We start from the raw sequence: 25,126 nt of genomic DNA, 5'->3' as shown, positions 1-25,126 counted from the left end.
CCAGATAGTGATTCTTCTTTTATAAATCGTTAAAATATTAATGTATGTGATGCTGTGAGCACAGAGACTGTTGTGTAGACTGTAAGTATTTAAAATGTTTAACTTTTTAAAATGTTTGATGTTTAATATGAATAAATAGTGCTCATAAACGGGCGTCGATGGCATTCTCAAGTGAAACTAGTTGAGGCATGGACCCAGAAACGGCGTTCCTTACATCACAACTTAACAAGCGGATACTGTAATAGCCTATAAATGAAAGCCTTTGGAGTTAAACTCCAAATTTTTAAAAATATTTTATAATCAAAGATTGTACAGGTAGATGTGTTTTCATTTAGCCATTGAATATATCACATTTGAACTCCAATCAACTGAACAAAGTTAGGATCAATGAATCAACTTATTTTGCTGAACAAGTTTAAATGAGGATCGATTAATTGATCCAATCTTCCCATTATCACTATAGTTCACCCTTGTTATTTTCCAGCTGTGACTGACCAAGCAGGGAACTTTTTCTTCAATGGTGCTTATAAAATGGACACCCCACAGAACTTCCATGCAGCAGGGACCATTTTCAAATACCGGCGGCCTACAGATGTGTATGAGACGGGGATCGAATACATTGTGGCTAAAGGGCCCATCGATCAGCCCATCAATGTTCTGGTACTGTAGCCGTGGTTCTCCCTTCGCCGCCAAGGGCTCATGGGTAATCTCACTGGCTGGCTAACAATGGCTTCGACTTTGCGCAGGCCAAAGGTCTAATGGTTCAATCTGCATACATGGTAATATTTTGATAAATTGTCCCAGGAGGAATGATTTCACTTTAATCTGGGTTTGTATTAGATGAATTTATGAATGAATGCAGTATTTCAAAAAAGGAAATGTATTCTGAAATGTCTTTGGACATTATAAAGATTTTTCAAATGAAGTGCCCTTGTATTGCCAAACAGAGCATGTGTAAAAAAACAAAATTTAGCCCAGAATATTTATTTTATATTGTTTCCTGTGAGGGTAAAATGGGATATTATCATATCACATTTGTCTTAATTGTCTCTTATTTGTTGGATATGTCTCTGTCTGTTTCCTTTAAGGTCTGGAACCAAAATGGCCCAAATCCTTACATAACCTATGAGTACACTGTCATGAGGGACTCTATGGCTTCTGTATCCCAGCCCCCCATTTACACAGGCCCACAAGGAGGTTCCAGTCTGGTTTCTGTAGAAATTGGGAGTGTTTTACATCATAATGAGAGCGTGTATGATAAAGCAGTTCCTGAGATGGAGGGGAACCAGGTTCAGACTACTGGACCCAGGGCTGTGGAAGGACAAAAGCCTGGCCAGGAAACCAATGAAGTGTTTAATACAGCTAACATTGACTGTGAGCAGGATGTTAATACACCAGTCCAATATACAGGTAAAACATATATATATATATACTCTGTATTTTTTGTGGACATTTTGTGGACGCGTTCATTTATTTATAATAAAACAATTTTTTTAAAATGTAAAGTGTTTTTACCTCACATAATGCAATGAAATAGGCTAAGACAGTGAGCTAACACTATATTGTAATTCCATTCCATTATGTTACAGTTTAAACGTAAATGCACACTTTTCTAAAAGGGGAGCATCATCCCCTACATTTCACACAGCTACATATATCAAACTGTTATGCTGATAATAGAATTTTGTTTTTCAATGAGCTTTAGTTTTATCACATCACATGTTGACAGAGATGCAGTATAAGGCTATGGGTCATCTCATCAGTAAGGTGCATACTTTTGCACCATAGTTTTTCCCTCAAATTCTAGAATATTAAGCCATAGTAAGCTTTTCCACATTAAGCATTTTAGAATGCAGGATGCTTGTGAGGGAGAGACCTGACCCCCTGCACTAAACATGTCACATGTTCTTATGTTCTTAACATTGTATGCAATACCCACAACCTCACACCACAATTCACGCCTTGTAGGCTAGCCTATATAGAGATAATTTAGTAAGCAGAAATCGGAAATTTAACTTTACATGTTTCTTCAAATTAGAGGAAGATGCTGATGTCATGATTGAACTGGTGCTTGAAGAGATGCGCTTCCATAGCAGCCAGGATTAACAACAGATGGGATTCGACAATGATGCAGTCACTTCTGTCTCCTGCTTGAATCATATCTATCCTGGCAGCCATAAAAAAAGATAAAGTTAGGCCAGTGACTCACTGTAAAACAGTTTCATACAGCTGTACATGAGACCTTTGCAGTGGTGGCTCTAGACCAATGGGTTTTCCCGAGGGTCAATGCGTTCCGCACAATCAAGGTTATGAGCAAGTGCTTTTATACCTTTTACCTCTTATAAACCTTGGTTCTTGTCCCAAGGTCCTATGTTAGGGGAAGCCTTTTGTTGCAGGACTCTCTTGACAGATGTTTCCCTCATGGGCTGGGGAGTGGTCCTGGATGGTTGCTTAACGCAGAATCATCTTTCATGGCACATAAATCGCCTGGGCTGTCTTTCTAGCTTTGAAACACTTCCTTCCAGACCTGAGGGGCCATCATGTGCTTGTCCAGACAGACAAAACATTGGTGGTCTCCTACATAAACCGTCAGGGGGTCTGCAGTCATGCCTACTTTACAAACTGGCTCACCAGATCTTCCTGTGTGCCCAGGGCAAGCTGCTCTCGCTAAGAGCAGTGTTTATCAGGGGGGCAGACATCCTGTCAAGGCTGGGGGGAATGAAAACTGCTCCTTAATGTTGTGGAGTTGATTTGGAGGGAGTTCGGCTAAGCAGAAGTGGACTCATTAGTGTCTCAAGAGACTACACACTGTCCACTCTGATTCTCCCTCATGCATCCATCTCTGCTAGGACTTGATGCCAGGGTACAGGTATGGCCCAATCGATTTATATTTTACCCCGATTGCTCTACTCCCAGGAGTTCTAGAGAGAGTTCACAAGGACAGCATCAGTGTACTTCTAGTAACCCCGTTTTGGCCAGTTCGAGTTTGGTTTGCAGACCTAATGTCTTTCCTCTATGGCTCTCCATGGGAGATTCCCATCAGGAGGGACCTCCTAATCCAGGCAAGGGGTATGGACCCTCATCCCCTCCTAGATCTGTGCAAACTGTGGGTTTGTCCCCTAAAGGATACCTCCTCAATACTGGTCTCTCAACCGAGGTTGTTGAGACCATCCCTAACTCTAGAGAACCCTACACAAGTTTTCACTTTATGGTGCAGGAATTGCCAGTCAGACTGATTGGAACAGTGCTGGAGTTCCTTCAGAAGAGATATTCTGCAGAGCTAGGTCGAGGAGGATTTTCTGCCCTCCAATCTGAAGGTCTGCGTGGCAGCCATAGCTGCTTACCACCCACCATTGGGCAATGAGTCACAGGGAGAAACCCACTGGTACAAATAAATAAAAATATCTGACTCTAAAAGTAGTCTTTCTTTCTTTTTCTTTTTGGCTATCACATCTCTTAAGATAATAGGAAATCTTCAGGCCCTGTCAGCCCCCCATCATGTTTAGAGTTTGTTTACAGCATGGTAAAAGCCTTTTTGCAACCTAGACTGGGTTATGAGCCTTAGGTTTCAAATAATGTTGCAACATCTATGATCTTCTCCTCCTCTGTATCAGACGTCAGACCAGGAGAACCTGAATCTGTTGTGTCCAGTCAAATCACTGGACACTTATAACCACTGTGCTGCCCTGTGGAGAAAATCTGATCAGCTGTTTTGGTTCGTCCAAGAAAGTTTCTCCAGCGACCAAACAGACAATGAACTTGTGGATATTTAAGACTATCTATCTTGCATATGAGGTGCACAGTCAGCATTCAGATATGGCTGTCAGAGCGCACTCTACTTGGAGTATGGTGGCTCCAAAAGCTCTATGGTCAGGAGTTTCACTACAAGATGTGTCATTGGGCCTGGCCAAACTGGACTTCGACTCCACACCGGGGTCCCAGGTGCCCATGTCCAAGGTGCTTGCAGGATTCACACTAGACAGTCACTTGTCAGTACAAGGGAGTGGGTATTCTCGTTCCCATATAGCTGACACCTTGGCACAAGTTCCCTCAAAAGGGAACATCTCAGGTTACAACTATAACCATAGTTCCCTGAGAAGGGAATGAGACGCTGTGTTGACCTGACATACTTCATGCATGCCCATTATCAACTTGCTTCAACCAATCAAAAGCTGACACTGTTTGGCCATGTGCATTTTAGCTTACTGGTCATGACGTCACAAACTACGGGATGATGTCCCACCATGACATTGGACTGATTTCACACGTGCTTCAAGACGCAAATGTGCAGAGGTGTTTCCATAATGTCACTACTTCCTACATTGCGTCTTGTTTCCTTCTCAGGGAACCATGGTTACAGTCGTACCCTGAGATGTCATCCTAAACTCATCTCTGAACACATCAAGGGCCAGATTTACTCACAGCTTGCATCAGTGTAAACCCCATTTGGAATTAAAAAACCTTTGTCATTTACTAAAGACGCAATAAAAAATTAGAGCTGAAAAGGCATGGACAGGGATATCACATTGCAGCTGACCTTATTGCATATGCATTTGTCGGAGTTTCCCTTTCAGACACAAAACTTATATGAGAAGAGTATTTAAATGAACCATGCAAGGTGATATACTAATGTTTGCGCGCGACAATTTACTGGTATTTGCGGCATTATGTACCACCCATAGACACTAATTTGCTTTTGGTAGATTACGTAGATTAATTATGCTTTTTGTAGATTGCGTTGGCCATTATGCAAATTATCCGGCTGTGTCTGTGTTCTTTAATTTTCACGTAGTCAGTTGATCATGTGCAGAACTTTCCACTTTCATCTGCACTTTTTGGGAATTACGCTCGCAACCTAATTTGCCCTGTTTAGTAAATCTAGCCTTAAATACTCTAAATAAGTACAATTATAAGTAAAGGAATGTTTCCTGAGGGGGCATCTTCCCCTGTCCTTTCATAACTATGTGTTGCACAAATTAAATAATGGACCCCAAATAAAGATTACTTTGAAGTTTTTATTTAAAAAACGAAGGATCTTTAAAATGATCCATCAGTCTCACCTCTGAGATCCATGTACAAGAGTGATGCTTTCACTACATCTAAAGTGTAGGATAGACTAGACAGAGGGAGTACATGGTTCACTGGGCAATCATCAGTGAGTTAAAAGGCCTCTTTCTGCTGGCCCTATGGAGTCCTTTATTATGCATAACCTACAAAAAAAGATTTGCTAGAGAGGCCTGGCATTTCCCTTAGCTAAAATGAGAATTACAGACATTTGTGTTTGCTATTGGTCTGACATTAATAATTATAAATGAGGGTAGGTGCCATGATGAAGGTTTTGCCCATTTTACATTATATTTTTTAGTACGACACTACTTTCTATATAGAGCATTCATAACTAAAAACTTAATTAAATCTGTTGAAATTGGCAATGTTATTGGAGTTGTTATTGAATGCAGTGATCTGTTTAAAACCGAGACCTGTGTATTGGATGGGCAAAATTAATCCAACCATTTCTAAATGAATCAGTCCTTCTTCTTGTTTTAAAAGAGGGGAACTGCAGCTGGCCCAGTGGAGTAGGAGTCGTTGGTGTTTCACCAGTCAGCAGACCTGCAGAGGACATGGCAAACTCTGAAAACCTCATCTGGAGAGTTCTGCTGGGAGAACGAGTTGGCTCTGACGGTGTTCTTGCAAACATCTCAACTAATCAGCTGCTTACTCATAGAGATGGCGTGTCCTCTGAAGCAGGCCCACTGGAGTTAGACTACAGCAGTCTTGAGCAAGCAGGTCTTAATGGCTCAGTGCTTCAGTTCACCCTCGGGCACCGGCGAAATGACACGGGGGACTTCCTGCTCCCAAACAGAACTCTTACTACTATTTCACGCAATCGCAGCAATCGTACCAGGTAAATATGAATATGTAGATTATGGTTCACTTTGGTTTGGGGTTGATGAGATTTATGTTTTTTTAAGATATTCTCATCAAGGTTGCATTTATTTGGTCAACAATAAAGTAAACACAGTCAGTTTGTAAAATATTTTACAAATATAAATATATATATTAAAAAAGTAATTTATTACTGTGATGTCAGCATCATTACTCCAGTCTTCAGTGTCACTTCATCCTTCTAGTAATCATTCTAATATGCTGATTTGGTACTCAAGAAACATTTATTATTATTACCAAAGTTTTTTTTCTGGTTATCATGGTATATTTTTCATAATTTAAATTTTAAATATATCTTCTATATATATTCTATTTGAAATAGAAATATTTTGTACATTATACATGTCTTTGATAAATTGTATACATTTTTTAGCATTCATTTCTTTCAAATAATATAAAACAAATCTTATGGACCCCAAACATTTGAACAGTAGTGTATTTTATAATTATAATTATTTTAAATAATATTTTAATAATTCTAATATTTATTTATTTTAATAGTCTTTAGTTACATAACAGACATGAATGATGCTTTGCTTCTTGCTAGTCAGTTGTGTTAATAGAAGGGGCAATCTTAGTCTAGACATCATTTGACTGGCAGTTGACAAAATTCTGTGGGGTGCAGTCAAAAAACTCCAATTTTGACTTCATGAGGTTTAAATTCAGAAAAGCCAACCAGCTGGTTTGTCAAGTGATGGAATAACAAGATTGTGATATAGCTGTAAAATGTTTATTGCGAACAAGAGCACACCCATCAAAAAGCTTCGTTCAGGTTACAGAAGCCGTCGGCAGCGCTGTCATTTTGTTTTTAGACCTCGAAAGCAATCTCAAGATCATGCCAAGGTCTTCCATACAATGAAGCTGCGGGTATCTTTATCAGTTGGCTCTTTTGGCAGTTTCAAATGTAAGTCCCAGCCCTCCAAACTGCCATGCCAAAGCTGTACTGGACGGGCTTGTGTGGGACAGCCCTGCTCATGGGAGAATGGCATGTGCTGCAGACTCGAGCTCTGGCTTGGTTTTTTTGTTAACGTTCTTGGAGACATTCAAAGAGTGCCGAGAGGAGACGGCCAAGCAGAGGCTGGCGGGATTGCATTCCATCATATTTATAATTCATGCTGGGTTCCCTCCACCGTGTCCAAACACTGCTTTACCAGCCCTTCTGCCAGAGATCATAAAGAACATCTCATGAAATGCCCTTACTCATATCCGAAGGAGAAGAGAAAGATTCCAGGTGGGAAGAAGAAAAGAAGGCTGAATGTAAAGATGATGGACTTACTGAGAAACATAATTCAAGATGTTTTGTTATTTGTGGAAAAAAGTGCCATAGATCACTCGGGTACAGACTACGCTTGTCGCATCAGATAAATCCCAGGAATTTATCATGAGGAACAAATTTTATTTGCTCCTGTCTAGTTGAGGGAATGCGCTGTTTTCCAGCCTTGACGTTAAGGTAATGAGTGTGACCAGGAATGGTAAAAATGTTAGTGGTTTTACGACTGAAGTGTCAGTTGGTGTCTAGGCATCAACAAACGTGAACGCTCTGCCTAATATACAGTGCAGGTGGCTGAACCGTGGCCTAGTCTGAGATGCTGTTTTCTTTACCGCAGGAATAACCAAAGGCTCCTTCAGAAGAACAAACTGAGTGCTGCTGACATGTACCGGTGGAAGTTGTCCTCACAGGAGCCCTGCAGTATGACATGCTCGATAGGTAAACAAGGCATTATAACATAGTCTCAGTGACCACAAACATCCACACATAAGCGTTCCTGATAACCATGTTCGATTATGCTGGGAGGTTGGTTTTACAATGCTCTTTCTCGAATAGGTGTGTCAAAGTCACTTGCCATGTGTGTGCGATATGATGGCATTGAAGTGGATGATGTTTATTGCGATGCTTTGACTCGACCAGAGCCAGTTCATGATTTCTGCATTGGCAGAGAATGCCAGCCCAGGTGCGTGCGCTGAAGGAGTCATAGGAATGCAGGCGAAAAGTACAGAGCACTGCACATGACTTGCAGAAAAAAAAAAAAAAAGCGTAATCATTCACTCACCCTCATGGCATTCCAAACCCTTTGAGACCCTTAAGACTTTGGTTAATCTATGAAACACAAATTAAGATTTAATGAAACCTGAGAGGTCTCTTTCCATTGAAAGCCCAGTTAACAAAAAGGTTATAAAAGCATCCCAAATTGAATCCATATGAATCAAGCTGTTTAATTCAAGTTTTGTGAAGAGATTCAATCAAATATGATGAAAAGATTTATTTTAGGATTTAATTTAGATTTAAGCAATGATTCAGCAAATGTGTATGTGTGATGCCCAAGAGTCAATGAGATTTGTTCCAGAGTGACGCACACGTGATGCACGCACAAGCTTCCGTGTTTGCCAGGTGTGATGCGCTCTATCTAATGTAATGGATTATATGTATGGATTCATTTTGTGATGCCTTTATGACCTATAATGGTTATCTGGCCTTTCAAAGAAGTTCTGCCAGAAAGACGCGGGAGAATAAATACTGTGACAATTATCCATCTATTAACAACCCAGCAAGCAATAAAGTACTTTGCTATAGGCCCCCGTCCATAGCTCGCAATCAGAGGGCACGGACTCTGCATATCCTGCCTGAAGACGAAGGCAGAGGCGCAGCCGACCCCCCTGTGAGGTATGGAAAGGACCATCCTGGTGGTGGTGGGGTAGAGTAGGGAAGGATTTGACTTTGAGGTGGTGGGGAGGATGGCGGTGAATTGGGGCGTCAGCATCTGCCAACTCAAACATGAGTAAGTACCGATCTTTTATACCCAAGTATTAGAATGTGATTGGATAGATAGAAGCTGAAGTGACGTAACAATTAAGTCTTCCCGGCAGAACTTATGATAAAACTTTCATGGACAGAAACCTCTCAGGTTTCATTAAAAATATTTTCATATTATTTCATATTATATTTTGTGTTTCAGAGATTAACCAAAGTCTTATGGGTTTGAAATGATGACGGAATCTACATATTTGAGAGGAGAATGCCTTTAAGAATTTGTTAATCCATGACCATGTTTTATATGTTCCCTCTTTTTTAGTTCAGCCATATCTGATTTAGTTTTTAGGTAAATCATTGCTACATTGTATTAAGTAGTTCTTAATTTAGTAAAGTGTGGTCATAACTTAACTAAAATGGCAAAGTGGCCACCATTTACCTAAAAAGAGGGAACAGATTAATAAATTGAGGGAACAAATTCTTAATTTGTGGTCACAATATCTTGTGTTTTTTTACTTGTATGTCATGTGCATGGCTCTGTAGCAAATACAAGAATAGGGAAGAAAACCAAACAAAAGAAGAAAAATTCCCCAAAAATGTGTCATAATTTACTCATCCTTATGTCATTCCAATTCCAATTTTATTATGTCCCATGAAAAGTGTTTCTAGACAGAAAACTCTTACTGGGCTCTTTATGTCTAGATGGGAGGCAAGCAGCTGGAGTGAGTGTTCTCGGACCTGTGGAGAAGGTTTCCAGTTTCGCCTCGTGCGTTGCTGGAAGATGCTGGCTCCTGGCCTAGACAGCTCAGTGTACAGTGACCTCTGTACAGAGGCACAGCTAGAGCGCCCCCCAGAGCGTCGGGCCTGTAAAAGCCCTACTTGTGGCCCTCAGTGGGAAGTGGCTGAGTGGTCTGAGGTAGGTTAAGAGCTCTTACTTAATCCTCTGTTATAACAACCATACACTGTAAACAAGTAAATAAATAAATTCCTAATCAGTATTTTTGCCCTGGCCAGTAAAAATTCCTAAAAATCATTTAAACAAGATATATTTTTATGAATGGCGAACTGAAAACTGAAATATTTGTACAATGTCAATGTAATGAAACTAGCATAACAAAGAGAACTTTGTTTTGTTTGTTGTGCAGTGCCCAGCTAAATGTGGTCGCAAGAGTCTGGTTACTCGAGAGGTCAGATGCTCAGATGAGATTCACGAATGTGATGAGACAACTCTTCCGGCATCTACCAAAAACTGCACCGGCCCTCCATGTGAGCGCCAGTGGACAGTGTCTGAGTGGGGACCGGTGAGACACTGTGAAGAATTAGAATGCACACAGACACACACACATTATGTTTATCAAGCTTTTTGATCAAGCACTTTGATGAATCAGATTATGATAACATACTTCATCAGTTATTAACATTATATGCAAGAGAGTTGAGCAGAGTTTACCTTTATGCAATTGACCAGTGATGCAAGTGAAGCTCACATCATCCGCATCATGATACAGTATAATCTCACTGGTCCAAAATCATGCTCCACATAACTTAAAGGAATAGTTCACCCAAAAATGAAATGTGTGTAATCAGTCATTCCAAAACCATTTCCAGAAGAAGAATATTGGAAAGCAAACAATATTGGAGCCAACTTTACTTCCATTATATTTGCAAAAATTAGTAAAAAAATTTTTTTTTCCAAACATTAAAATGATGGAAATGGCATATGGGTAAATAAATGATTGCATTCATTTTTGGATTAACTACTGGACCTTTTTTTTCTATTTAATGTTTAAAATATTAAAAATGTTAATCTTCTCTTTCGACTCAGTGTTCAGGCATCTGTGGGCATGGAAAAACGGTGCGACATGTTTACTGTAAAACACCAGAGGGACGAGTGGTACCTGAGTCTCAATGCTCACCTGAAAACAAACCTCTGGCCATTCACCCCTGTGGAGACAATGAATGCCCTCCACATTGGCTGGCACAAGACTGGGAGAGGGTGAGTATTATGCCTATCTTGTGGAAATAAATGATTTGATAGCATTTCTCCAGTAATCATTGTATTCTGCCTCCAAGTGCAACACAACATGTGGGCGCGGTGTGAAGAGAAGGACGGTGCTGTGTGTTGGCATCACGGGTGGAAAGGTCCAGATCCATGATAATGCAGAATGTGATAGCAGTAAGCAACCAGTAGATGAAGACACCTGCTTTGAAAGGCCTTGCTTCAAGTGGTACACAACACCATGGTCTGAGGTGAAACAATTTAAAATGTCTTCAAATTTATTATGGCAGATTGAAATACTAGCAAATACAACTAGAGTCAGATTGCTAGAAAGTAGAACAGCTGTCCACGAATGCATTTACAGTAAGCTAAGTGAGAAAATTTCCTCCCCTTTTGAGGGAACTCAATGCTGCATAAGGATGGGAATGCTTCTGCGTGATTGCTTCTGAAGCATATGTGGAATCACTCGTGTGGAATTACAGTAAGCTCTCTGTGTCATTCTGTCTCTGTCTATCAGAATAGAAGCTTGCAAGCTATCTCTCCCCTGAGTCTGTATTGTCCCTTGTAGATTGTTTGCTTTGTTCCAAAAAAGGGACTTAATTTGTTATAATGTTGCATTTTCTTCTTGGTTTGGTTCGATTCCACAAAGCAAAATTTTATAGCCTACCAAAATGTGTTTATGCCAGTCATGTGTGAGTAAAACTGTCCTTTTATTGGTCAGAGTTCACCTGCTTGCATTACTCTGTGTCATCCATCAAGATGGATTGACAAGTTTATTCCACAAGCTTATTGTGGCTTTACCTGTAGTTGCCATAACCTATATGCCAAAATGAACTGAACTAAGAGAGAAAACACACCAGGTTCTGAAACAAACGTTCCAAACAAGCCAGGTATGAAAATCTTAAGGCCCCAACATTACCCAGATGAATATCTAGATGAAGGTGAGGGTGTGGGCCCGGAGTCCCAGTTGCTGTAAAAGAGTTACAGCAGGCCACATATTTGTCTCTCCGGGCCACCAATTGCTCCATGAGAACTATGGATGTCTACAGAGAGAAATTTGTGGTGGAACATGTCCAGTATCAAAGAAAAGGACTAGTCCTTCCTATTGGATGCCCCGCTTTTCCCTCCTGTCATTGAGAGGTTTCAAGAGGCAAAGAAACAGGCAGCTGCATTTCAAAAGTCATCCTATGCTTCTATGGAACAACCCCAGGCTAGTACAAGCTACTCTCACAGGCAACAAGAGAAGCAGAATGTAATTTCTTGTGGCTCGCCTCCAAGCAAGACCAAAGTCTTCTCAGGGAAGGGTGGATCTGAGGGCCGTCATCTGAGAGCCAATTCAACAAGAATGGCTGCCCCTAAGGTTTTGTTATTAGGGATTTCCCTTCAGAAAATGTGTGATGCTGCAAGCTGGTCCTCTCCACATTTATCAGATTCTACACCCTAAATTTGGATTACACGTCAGGATCTCAGGTTTTTAAGTTCTAAGCTTGTGCTCACCATGATTTACATGGGGAAAGGCATTTGCCACTTTCGTGTAGAACTTTCCCAAAGCGTCAACATTCTGACGCAGCATTGATTTTCCATCGAAAGGGAATGTCTCGGTTACGACTGTAAGCCTGGTGTCCTGAGATGTAAATGGACAATGCATAGTCTTGCCATACTTTTGGCTTGCCTGTGAGTGACGATGTTTGGTCCAGATATCCTTTATAGCTTCTGTGATATGCCGCCAGGCATCATGGGATGATTCGCCAATGAGATTGAGTGATTTCACACATGCGTCTCATTCCCTTCTCAGGGAACCAGGGTTACAGTACTATCCAAGACAGTTATCAGGTTTTAAGATAGCTAGTGTTTTTTATCTCCATGTCTCCTCCAGTGACCTCTCCCAAGTTTGAGTGTAATTCACTGTTCTTTTCCCTTGCTTGTACTTAACTGTTTCTCAGTGCACCAAGACTTGTGGTGTTGGTGTGCGAATGAGAGATGTGAAGTGCTACCAGGGAAGAGAGCTTGTCCGTGGATGTGACCCTTTAACCAAACCTGTTAATAAACAGACCTGCGCACTCCAGCCCTGCCCCACCGAACCGCCAGGTGTGCTTTAATGAAACAGTTCACGCTAAATTGTAATTCTTCACTCATCCTCACATTGTTCTAGATCTTAATGCTGTTATTTTTCTAGTTGAATATGTATATTGTATTATTAATTTTTTTTATACTAACATTTAAAAGTTTGGGGTCAAAAGTGACAGTAATGGCAATTATAATGTTACAAAAGATAAATTCAAATAAATGTAAAATAAATTCTACTGAAAAATAATTTTTTCATCAAAAAGCATCACAGTTTCCACAAAAATATTAAGCTGCACAATTTTTTTTCAACTTTGTTAATGATCATTTGTTAATCAAATCAGCATATTAAAGGTGCCCTAGAATGATTTGAAACAATGTTAAATTGTTTTCTAATATCTAAATAGAGGGTATGTGGCTTGTCCCAATGTAACCTGTTTGGGCCGCTCGCGTGTCTCTGTCAGTGTGGCTCGGCTACCCCTCTGTGTTGAAATTGTAGACAATATCTAGAAATTGTCCCTAGGATGTAATGCTCGGTTTTTGTCTTATTTGGAAGAGTCATTACTATTAATGCAGAGTTCTGCTCTGATTGGCTGTTTCACTCCACTGCTGCTCAATGACCGCTAACACACATCTATACCATTAGTCATGGCAATGATTTTACAATGATAGCTTCTCAACTTTGAATCACGAGCACGTAAATATGTTGTTTGTACAGTAACGTTATAGTTTGACAGAGTACTGATTTAAAAGTCGATTTATTTAGCCAAACAAAGTAATGTAGAAGCCACAATAGTCAGTCATGTTTACTACTCACCTGCTGCAAAATAATAATACTTCAGTTCTCAAAAATGTATATTTATTTAACAAATTGACTAGAAGCCTTGTCAAATGACTATCATTTCAAGATGGTGGAGAAGGTGACGTTAGCTACAAGAATCAAGTGAGTGATCTGTAAGCAACTAAAAAGTAGTAGTAAACGTAGTTAGGTTCTGAGTTATGTTTTAATGATGAAATATAGGCTAATTTAGATTTCAATGCGTCAAAAAGGATCGACATACGTATCTACTGTTGTATTTTATGACAACACTGACAGGAAATAATATTTACCTTTGTCATTTGACAAACTGTTATGTGTGCTACTTGGAGTTTCCAATTGTTACTTTACTAGCATCTTGCGTTGGATCTAGACAACACAGGGGATATTATAGTAATGTTATCTTACTAAGAAACTTTCAATTTAACCAGAAATGGGTTCGACAGTCAATAAGTGGATAAAATCACTACTTACTGCTTGCAGGAATATGGTTGAAATCAGCCCTTTCGTCAGTATCAGACGCTGAGTGAATCCTGCTATATTGCCCCAGGTTAGAAAAACTCTCTGTGGTGAAATAGGCCGAGCAATCAAACAACTTTGAATTAAATTGTTGCGGTAGCCGTTTGTAAATAAACATCAACCATGACTGTTGATATTTTTTATCTGTGGGAAGGCTATGAAAAGTCCTCACGTCCCCTGCACAGCCTGGAACATGACATCTGGGATGATCTGCCGTTTTCGCTATCGTCGCGTGATACTTGTTTATCTGCTGAACTCTCAACGGATGCTCACTGCGCAGTTCCGTCTGAAAATGAACATGGGCTGACATGCAAATGTTGGGGGCGTACATATTAAGAATCTCACCGATTGTTGCCGTTATGTTGAAAATAGCCTGTTTTCCGTGGTGTTTTTCACAAACAAGATTAACATATGAAGAAGTAGGCAATGATGTTTGAGACTCACTGTATGTGATGTCCATGTACTGAACTCTTGTTATTTAAAGGTGCACTATGTAGTATTTTTGCAGTAAAATATCCAAAAACCACTAGACCGTGTTATATATTTTGTTCAGTTGAGTACCTACAATATCCCAAATGTTTCCAACTATTTGTAAATTGTGAGAGAATTTCTATTTTAACCAAGGACCCGGGACGTTTCAGCATAGCGTCTGAGGAAGTCGCCTGTCAGTTGCGTCATATCTGCGCTACCCTCGGTTTCGGGTTTTATTTGGCAGGAGCGCTTTACTCTTAGCAGTGTGAACAAGTGAACGCACGGAGTCACGTCATAACATAATTTTCAACACACTTAAATGTATCTAATATAATAAACAGAGCTGCATTACCTCATAATCATAACCGGAAGAGTGGATCAGTGCAGGCGCCCGGCGAATGTGTCCCGTCTCGTCATAAAAGTCCCGTTGTTTCCGAACAGTGTGTTTGTATAACAATCGCTCCAGCGGCCGTGCTCAGCTCCACAACACTCGGCCCTGCTCTGCTTCACACTACAGTAACGTTAATAACCGCATTCACAAACGTGATTTCTGCCCGAGTCCTATTTTCCACCAGCTGTGAGGTGAAGACCACATATCCCAAGATACTGCGATCAAACTTTGCGTCATCAAACTACGCCTTTGTTTTGAATAGGCGCCCTCCAGTGGACGGAAAGTTGCATAGTGCACCTTTAACTATGGCAAGGTTAATTACATTTTTCATTCTAGGGCACCTTTAAAATGATTTCTGAAGGATCATGTGACACTGAAGACTTGAGTAATGGTTGATTGGTTCCTTGCCACTGTCGCCTTTGGCTTGGCTTGCTCAGTTGAGGACACTAAAATTATGATCAAAGTTATTCAACTAAATATACAAATAAAATTTATGAATTAGGTTTTTTTTAATTCTCTAAACTATAATACTGATCTGCCAACATTGTCGCTATATGATAAATTAAAATAAGCTGATAACATCACTGTTTTCTTCAGAACGACTGTGCAGCCAAATCTAATTTTGTTGCAATATTGACACTGTGAAGCTGCTTTGACACAATCGTGATTGTAAAAGCGCTATATAAATAAAGTTGATTGATTGGTTGATGAAAATACAGCTTTGCCATCACAGGAATATATTTTAATGTATATGAAAATAGAATCTATCAAATTCAAATTCAAATTTGCTTTATTGGCATGAATGTATATCATACAAGATTTCCAAAGCTAGGAATAGATGAACATGAATAATAATACATATATGAAGATTAGATCTATCTATCTATCTATCTATCTATCTATCTATCTATCTATCTATCTATCTATCTATCTATCTATCTATCTATCTATCTATCTATCTATCTATCTATCTATCTATCTATCTATCTATCTATCTATCTATCTATCTATCTATCTATCTATCTATCTATCTATCTATCTATCTATCTATCTATCTATCTATCTATCTATCCATCCATCCATCCATCCATCCATCCATCCATCCATCCATCCATCCATGTTTTTTTTTGGTTCCTTGTTATTGCAATTCATTATATTTATAATGTTATGCAGGTTTGGAATGACATGAAGGTGATAAATGATGACAGAATCCTTAAATATGCACTTTAAATAAAAAATGCACTTTGAAACATTGCCTTCTGACTGTAATATTACATATTGTTATAGCCAAAAATGTGCTATAGGTCCAAAGAAATCATAAATAACATGAATTTTAACCACTTTATTGCTTCTCCAGATGAAAACTGCCAGGACCGTCCCACCACCAACTGCTCGCTGGCTCTGAAGGTGAATTTATGCAGTCACTGGTATTACAGCAAGGCCTGTTGCCATTCTTGCCGTAATCTTCGTGCTTCCTAGCTAGTTTTCAATGCTCAGGTTTTCATCTGTTCATGCCATCAGCATTGTGCTTGTTTGATGATTGCAGGCAAGGGAAGTTTGAATCAGTATTAGGTTATATATTAAACTAGCTCCATAAAAACTGCATTACTGACAGTATTACAAAATGATACCTATGACAATGTCCCGTGTTTGTGGGATACAGTAAGGAAATATTAAATTATTTGATTATTGCTCAGAGGATTATATTGCATGTCATAAAAGTATTTATTAATCGTCAGATTTTATTGGACATTTATTATCTGGCAGTGGCGGAGGTCGATACTGAATGTTACCTCTGGCTGAAGATGGCTGATTTAGTACTGTACATCCAAACAGGATGACCCTCACGCCACTGCTGACTCCTATGCTCTACTGTTTACTTTTAGCCAGTTTAACTATTGCTAGACCTAGGCTTATGTTAATTTATTGATTACAGCAGTAGCTTTATTGGGTTCTCTCACATGTATGTATCCGATTAATTCCTTTTTGTATCACTTGATTTGAACTGACAATGGATTTAGCAGAACTTGACATACTCAAGTCATTTTATCCTTGTCACTGAGTGAGTCCTGACACTTGAACGTGCTATAGATGAAAATGTATCTGATTCATATATTGTTTCATTAAGACAATAAACCTCATATATTGTATACTACCTTACCTCAAGTACAAATGTAATTCATTTGATTTTCTTATAGAAAAACAGTTGTGTACCTCTCAGAATATTAAATAATAAATATTATACTCCATGGAAATGCTGTGGTTTTTGTTTGGTTTTGTCTGGTAAGAATTATTAATAGAATAATAAGATGAGTGCTATTTCAGTATTATTGATACTATTCTAGTTTTTGTTTATACTACTTTTAATTATATTTTGTATATTTATAATTATAATCTGTTTTAATTTTAGGAACATGTGTTGTAATTTTGCTGTGTTTTTGTCTTTTTTTCTTCTTTTATTTACATAACAGTATTAAGTTTTAGTTTAGGTTATTGTAGTACTTCATCTTAAAAAAAAATGTAAAAAATGTATGCCGTTATATACAGTGGGGGGAAAAAGTATTTAGTTAGCCACCAATTGAGCAAGTTCTCCCATTTAAAAAGATGTGAGAGGCCTGTAATTTTCATCATAGGTACACTTCAAGAGAGACAGAATAAGAAAAAAAAATGGTGCAAATTATGGTGGAAAATAAGTATTTGGTCAATAACAAAAGTTCATCTCAATACTTTGGTATATACGCTTTGATGGCAATGACAGAGGTCAAATGTTTTCTGAAAGTCACCACAAGGTTTTTACACACTGTTGCTGGTAGTTTTGCTCATTCCTCCATGCAGATCTCCTCCAGAGCAGTGATGTGTTGGGGCTGTCGCTGAGGAACACGGATATAAGATATAAGAATCTCCTCCAAAGATTTTCTATGGGGTTGAGATCCGGAGACCTCCAGGACTTTGAAATGCTTCTTATGAAGACACTCCTATGTTGCCCGGGCAGTGTGTTTGGAATCATTGTCATGCTGAAAGACCCAGCCACGTTTCATCTTCAATGCCCTTGCTGATGGAAGGAGGTTTTTACTAAAAATCTCACGATACATGGCCCCCTTTATTCTTGTCCTTAAAACTCAGCATTCTTTCTCCTTCAAATATGACAAGTTGAGTTTTTACCAGAAAATTATATTTTGGTTTCATCTGACCATATGACATTCTCCCAGTCCTCTTCTGCATCATCCAAATGCTCTCTAGCAAAATTTAGACGGGCCTGGACATGTACTGGCTTAAGCAGGGGGACACGTCTGGCTATGCAGGATTTGAGTGCTTGGCGTAGTGTGTTACTGATTGTAGCCTTTGTTACTTTAGTCCCAACTCTCTGTAGTTCATTCACTAGGTTCCCCCATGTGGTCCTGGGATTTGTGTTCACTGTTCTTGTTATCATTTTGACCCCACGGGATGAGATCTTGTGTGGAGCCCCAGATCAATAGAGATTATCAGTGGTCTTGTATGTCTTCCATTTTCTAATAAACACTCCCATGGTTGAATTCTTCACACCAAGCTGCTTACCTATTGCAGATTCTTTCCAGCCTGGTGTAGGTCTACAATTTTGTTTCTGGTGTCCTTTGGCAGCTCTTTGGTCTTGGCCATAATGGAGTTTGGAGTCTGACTGTATGAGATTGTGGATATGTGTCTTTTATACTGATAACGAGTTCAAACAGGTGCCATTAATACAGGTAAGTGGAGGACAGAGGAGCCTCTTAAAGAAGATGTTACAGGTCTGTAAAGGCCAGAAATCTTGCTTTTTTTGTAGGTGACCGAATACTTATTTTCCACCGTAATTTACAAAAAAAAATCTTTAAAAATCATGTGTGATTACATATTTGAAGTGTACCTATGATGGAAATTACAGGCCTCTCTCATCTTTTTAATTGGGAGAACTTGCACAATTGGTGGCTGAATAAATACTTTTTGCCCCACTGTATATATATAGATCAGGCATAACATTATGATCAATATTGTGTTGGTCCTCCTTTTGCTGCCAAAACAGCCCTGACCCGTCAAGGCAAGGACTCCACAAGAACCCCAAAGGTGTGCTGTGATATCTGGGACCAAGATGTTAGCACTTAGCAGAATATTTTTCTTAAGTGCTGTAAGTTGCAAGCTGGGATCTCCACGGATCTGACTTGTTTGTTTGTCAGCACATCCGACAGATGCTCGATTGGATTGAGATCTGGGGAATTTAGAGGCAAAGTCAAAACCTCAAACTCATTGTTGTGCTCCTCAAACCATTCCTGAACCATGTTTGATTCGTGGCAGGGTACATTATCCTGCTTAAAGAGGGCACAGCCAGGGAATACTGTTTCCATGAAAGGGTGTACATGGTCTGCAATAATGCTTAGGTAGATGATACATGTCAAAGTAACATCCATGGTTTCCCAGCAGAACATTGCCAAAAGCATCACATTGCCTCTGCCGGCTAGCCTTCCCATAGTGCATCCTGGTGCCATTTGTTCCCCAGGTTAGCAGTGCACACACACACACACACCCAGCCATCGACACAATGTAAAAGAAAAGGTGATCAGACCAGTTCACCTTCTTCAATTGCTCCATGGCGCTTTTGGTGGTGGACGGGTCAACATTGGCTTATGCAACAAACTGCGATGCACTGTGCATTCTGACACCTTTCTATCAGAACCAGCATTAACTGCAATTTGAGCTATAGCTTGTCTGTTTGATCGGACCACATGGGCCAGTCTTCGCTCCCCACGTACATCAATGAGCCTTGGTCGGCAATGATCATGTGTCCAGTTATCCACTGTTCCTTTCTTGAACCACTTTTGATCGATACTGACCCCTACAGACCGGGAACCCCACAAGAGCTGCTGTTTTGGAAATCGTCTAGCTATCACAATTTGGCACTTGTCAAACACGCTCAAATACTTTATTAGTAAAGTTTTAAGTGAAGTTTTTTTTATGGTTTTAGTTTTAGTAAACATAATGACCCTGGTGTAAATTACTTATATAGTTACTTATATAATTACTTATTATTATATACATTGATTAAGATTACAAAACATTTAAGCAGTTTTCATTAAGGTTATTCTCCAAAAATGTCATCATAAATAACACAAACAGACACACACTCTGTCTCCTTAAATGTTTTTTAATTTACCAAAGTATGTATGGACCCTTTTTCATTTTTTTCTGCACAATAACTGATGCCACCTGCTGGCCAGCAATAACCATGTGCAGTTAAATATGTTCATTTATGACAAAACAGCTCAAAACCTGTATTAAACCCTCACACAACAACTGTTAATATTAACAAATCTCGCAATTATCAACAAATGAAAAGGTAAAAGACAATAACAGATCATAATTCTGGTGACTTCAGAGTTATTCTGGATCAAAATCAATGCAAAGTCACTACACACAAATATGAGAATGCAGATAATTATAAAATCAGTTAAATAGATTACACAAACACGCACACAAAGTCATGATCCTACATGTAAAACTACAGATCGCAGGTGATATTATCATTTCACAACTTAAATACATTGTACATCCACACCACTTTCAGTTTAATCATACCAAATCATACCAACATATCTTTTATTAATCTGTTTTCAGTACAGCAGTAAATATCTGTGATAGACAAATCCATGTGAAACAATATCAAATATATCAAAATGTTACTCTCTAGTTCTCATGCCAATAAAAAGCCCTATTGATTACTTACATATGAAGAGTGACCGTATGAATAATAAAGCAAATGCTTTTATTACACAGTCTAAGAAAAGTCTGTACAAATAGGACACAATGCCCTGTGTTAATAGGAGGGAATTTTCTATATTTATATTTCACAGGGTTTTTACCCACATTTTGAATTACGCATGGCTTTTTATTGTGTTCTACACTCTTAGAAAAAAAAAAGTTCAGTGCGGTTCTAACCCTAGGGTTCTTGACTCAGTGTTAAAGAATCATTTATACCAAAAAGGGGCTCACCTACACTGTAAAAAAATATTTAGAAAAAAAGTTACCTGGTTGCCTTAAAATTTTGAGTTCATTGAAATACATTTTTTGAGTTAATACAATGAAGATTTTTTGAGATTCGACAACCCTTATTAAAATATTATTAAAAGATTTTGTAAGCATATTGGGCAATTGTGTGTGTTTTATTTCTGATGATGCAGTGAAACATGCCAAAGTGTGCTATTTTCATGATTTATCAATTTTTTTATGTGGTTCAGATACAAAAATATTTTGAGTTTCTATTTATTAAACAAATTTCCTTCATTGTATCAACTCAAATTTTTTATTTCAATAAACTCAAAATTTTAAGGCAACCAGGTTACTAATTTTTTAAGTTAAACCAACAAAAAACAACCAATTTTTTTTTTTTTTTACAGTGTAACAGAACCCTTTAAAGGGTTAGTTCACCCCAAAATGAAAATTCTGTCATCAATTACTCACCCTAATGTTCTTCGACACCCATAAGACCTTTTCTCATCTTCGGAACACAAATTAAGATATTTTTGTTGAAATCCGATGACTTAGAAAGGCCTCCATTGGCCACAATATCATTTCCTCTCTCAAGACCCATAAAAGTTACTAAAGAAGTCGTTAAAATGTCCATCTCACTACAGTGGCTCTACAATCATTTTATGAAGCGACGAGAATAGTTTTTTTATAACACCCCCCGATTTCAAAACACGGCTTCGTAAAGCTTCAAACCATTATGAATCAGCGGTTCGGATCGCCATAGTCACGTGATTTCAGCAGTTAGGCGGTTTTACACGCGATCCAAATCTTGAATCGATACGCTGAATCATTAAGCTCCGAGGCGTCAGGAAGACGTGTTTTGAAATCAGCCATCACTATATAAGTCGCTACTTAGTTGTTTTTTTTGCGCACAAAAACTACTCTTGTCGCTTCATACAATGACTGTTGAACCCCTGTAGTGAGATGGACTTTTTAACGACGTCTTTAGTGCCTTTATGGGTCTTGAGAGAGGAAATTATATTGTGGCCAATGGAGGCCTTTCTGAGTCATCGGATTTCAACAAAAATATCTTCATTTGTGTTCCGAAGATGAACGGAGGTCTGACGGGTGTCGAATGGCATGAGGGTAAGTAATTAATGACAGAATTTTCATTTTTGGGTGAACTAACCCTTTAAGGGTCTATATAGAACCTTTTCTTATAAGGGATAAAGGAAATGTCAGGAAACGTTACAAATATTGCTGATATTTGCCTTTTCTTCAGCCTTTTTTTTCTTTTTCTTCAGATTGTTAGTTTGAATGTTTTTTTGTGTTTTTTTTGCAGTGCACATGACTATCCTGATAATAATTAAATAAATAAACAGTATTGGATCTAAATGAAATAAAATGAATAAAATTAAGCACTGGGCACAGAAAACAACAAAGGTGTATCACACACTATTTCTGGTGGTGAATGCGAGGTGCTACACATCTGTGCTGATGCTGTGATGAGTCAGCACTTCCTGCATGGTGACCGAGCGGATGAGGTTGAGTTTGTGGAAGCTGGGCGTATCCATTGGGAGGTCTAATTCGTCCTGCTGCAGAGTCCTGTAGCTGATCCTGCCACCTCCATTGTGCAGACCTTCCTGTGGGCTCATGTACAGCGGCAGATACCCCGAGCAGGAGGGGCAGAATGTGTACGAGCGAGGCGGCTTGTAGGGCATGCGCGGGGTGTACGGAGAGTAGCTGACTGGCCCATTGGGCTCAAAAGGCTCTGTAGTCATTAGCAGCTGGTTGGAGGATGCGTATTCAGGGAAATGTTGAAGACTCAGTGGACTCTCAGGTGGACTTGGTTGGCGCAGTGGATTTGGTGATGCTTTGGCAACGTCAGCCTCCTCCTCCCCCTCCTCCGACTCTTCTCTTCTACAGCAGTAGTACTAATGGACAGAGTGAGACGTCACACTCAGTATGTAAGTTAGGAGAGGAGAGGGAGTTACTTAAAAGACAAGAAGTATAGGAGGATTACCTGCAGCCTACAGTAACACAAAACTGTGACAATAGTTAGCAAGATGACTGCAGCTAAAATTCCACCTGTGATGACCACTGTGCCGGCTGTCATTCGAAATCCTCTCCATCAACAAACTGGGCTGCCATAAAGACAAAAAACAGAGACAAGAAATATACGTTTTGGATGCAAAAACAAAACAACTGCCTCACATATTGCTAAGACTGACATACACATTCTTGATAAGCTACTGGGTTTATGTTAATAGGATTAGAGGCCGATTGATATAGATTTTATATGGCTGAAATACACTACCTTTCAAAAGTCTGGGATCAGTATGTTTTTTATGAAATATATACACACATATATATATATATATATATATATATATATATATATATATATATATATATATATATATATATATATATATATATATTAGCAAGAAAAAACACAACATGGTCAGCAAACATGGTCAGGTCAAAATGTCTGAATAATTTTGGTCCCACGTTTCTATAAATTGTACTGGTAGTCCACTGTTTGAAGAATTTTTGGGGTATAATATGTCACAGTATGCTTTATTTTGCTATCCTCGCCCCTGCACCCAATAACATGATACACCCAATAAATCTGGTGTCTGAATAATTTTTGGTTTGATTGTATATCAGCATATAGTATATTTATTCACTATTATTATTTAAACAGCGTCAGTCATCAGCACGTATATTGGTCAGGACTACTCATGAATCTAAAGCACTACCACTCTCTATTGAATCATACATGTAGCCATCTGATGCCTATTTCATGCACTTTTGTTATGAATTCAGTAATTATGGAAAAATATCCAAACATATGCCACAGCAGCAGAATAATACACTGATCAATGATGCATTAAATGATACTTCCAAAAGCAGATTTGCACAGTTTCAACAGGATGTCTATGGAATAACATGTAACAGTCCAAACAAATTTACAAAGCTCAGGTTATTCAGTCATAATTAGACTACAAATTAGTCAGTCAGTGTTGTTTACTGTTACAATCCTGTCTATGTCTATGTCAAATGCAAATGAAGGTGCAACTAGACAAGTGAATCAGAAAGGGCCCCTCAAATAGAATTTTAGATTTTGTGATGACAGTATTTGGACTTACCTCAGGCCAGAGACTCATTCAAGCCCAAATAAACTACACACCCATTTGCACAAATCACTGGCAAAGCTTTATATAACCGAATCTAAAGGTCACCATCAGTTAACAACCAACTAACATGATTTCTAAAGTAGCCTACTTTAAGAATATTTAACTTTTTACTGGAATATAAACACGCAAATAATACAAACACGTTCCACAGGTCTAAATAAAGCTGTATGGATTTGGGGTAACAATCGTATTCAATCATTAGACGTACATGTAAAAAAAGAGCCAATCAATATTTAGAATTAACTGAAGAAATATAAATTAGTGACAACTTTGTAGGCTATACTGATTTTCAGATCGACAATTTTCTGTGACAATCATACAGCGACCCATAATAGGCTATTATTAACATACTACACATTTTTATAATATAATTGTCACATAACCACAACTTAAACTGTATATATTGTATACTCACATTATGGTATCTACAGAACATATGGCACTTGTCCAACGCATCCGGCGAATTTCCCCACAAACTACAAACAAAATCGCTTTTACGAGGTCACATGTCCAGGCGGAATGAACTTTCTATAAAACATAGATCAGACAAAATGATCCCTGAACATATAGTCGATGACTTTAAGCACTGAGAGCTGAGAGAAGAGCGTCTGCTGGAGTCACGTCCCACATCTCAGTGTGTCAACCTCTCCCCACTCATCACACGATCATTCACAATAGAGTTGAAGCGAATCCCGCGGTTCTGATATTGAATCGCAAACGCGTTATTTAAAGTAGGCATAGGTATTTTGTATGGTAAATATCGCTTGCAGTGGTGGCAACATACTGCCAAATATGAATTTGGACTTTCCTCTAGCTGCAGACTTGTTTAAGAATTAGTAAACAATACCCTGTACTTTTGAGATGTGTGCCTACATTATTGTATTCTGGTGCCTAAACTACTTAAGATGATCTAGTTTTGACAAAGAGTGTGTAGTAAACAATGCCATATCATATGCTCCATAGAGTTATTCTCATGATTCTAGCAAAATGCTCCTCA

General features: G+C 38.8%; 2 protein-coding genes across 3 annotated transcripts in view; one reads left to right on the top strand and one right to left on the bottom strand.

Annotated features, from left to right (window-relative positions):
• Window positions 1–17,198, top strand: part of adamtsl2 (ADAMTS-like 2) — a 31,783-nt gene extending 14,585 nt beyond the window's left edge. The window contains exons 9-19 of the mRNA XM_067438102.1: window positions 485–660; window positions 1,089–1,410; window positions 5,551–5,905; window positions 7,554–7,654; window positions 7,772–7,898; window positions 9,398–9,611; window positions 9,841–9,996; window positions 10,521–10,691; window positions 10,769–10,945; window positions 12,638–12,782; window positions 16,314–17,198. Of these exons, the coding sequence (XP_067294203.1) occupies window positions 485–660; window positions 1,089–1,410; window positions 5,551–5,905; window positions 7,554–7,654; window positions 7,772–7,898; window positions 9,398–9,611; window positions 9,841–9,996; window positions 10,521–10,691; window positions 10,769–10,945; window positions 12,638–12,782; window positions 16,314–16,435 (2,066 nt within the window). The 3' untranslated portion in view covers window positions 16,436–17,198. The remainder of the gene's footprint in view (window positions 1–484; window positions 661–1,088; window positions 1,411–5,550; window positions 5,906–7,553; window positions 7,655–7,771; window positions 7,899–9,397; window positions 9,612–9,840; window positions 9,997–10,520; window positions 10,692–10,768; window positions 10,946–12,637; window positions 12,783–16,313) is intronic.
• Window positions 17,199–22,159: 4,961 nt separating this feature from the next.
• LOC137071822 (protein FAM163B) lies at window positions 22,160–24,744 on the bottom strand. 2 transcript variants are annotated; one of them, XM_067440022.1, is made up of 3 exons: window positions 24,545–24,744; window positions 22,953–23,073; window positions 22,160–22,863 (listed from the first exon to the last, which is right to left on the bottom strand). In XM_067440022.1, exons 2-3 carry the CDS (start codon window positions 23,043–23,045, stop codon window positions 22,411–22,413), a joined length of 546 nt encoding a protein of 181 aa, XP_067296123.1. In that variant the 5' UTR covers window positions 23,046–23,073; window positions 24,545–24,744; the 3' UTR covers window positions 22,160–22,410. The 2 variants fall into 2 exon arrangements, with proteins under 2 accessions (XP_067296123.1, XP_067296124.1); XM_067440023.1 differs by having other exon boundaries at window positions 22,953–23,068.
• Window positions 24,745–25,126: the final 382 nt, after the last annotated feature.

Source organism: Pseudorasbora parva, chromosome 3 (genome assembly GCF_024679245.1).
Source record: "Pseudorasbora parva isolate DD20220531a chromosome 3, ASM2467924v1, whole genome shotgun sequence".
Classification (NCBI taxonomy): Eukaryota; Metazoa; Chordata; class Actinopteri; order Cypriniformes; family Gobionidae; genus Pseudorasbora; species Pseudorasbora parva.
Note: the sequence above shows the minus strand (reverse complement) of the source record. Positions and strands in the feature narration are given on the sequence as shown.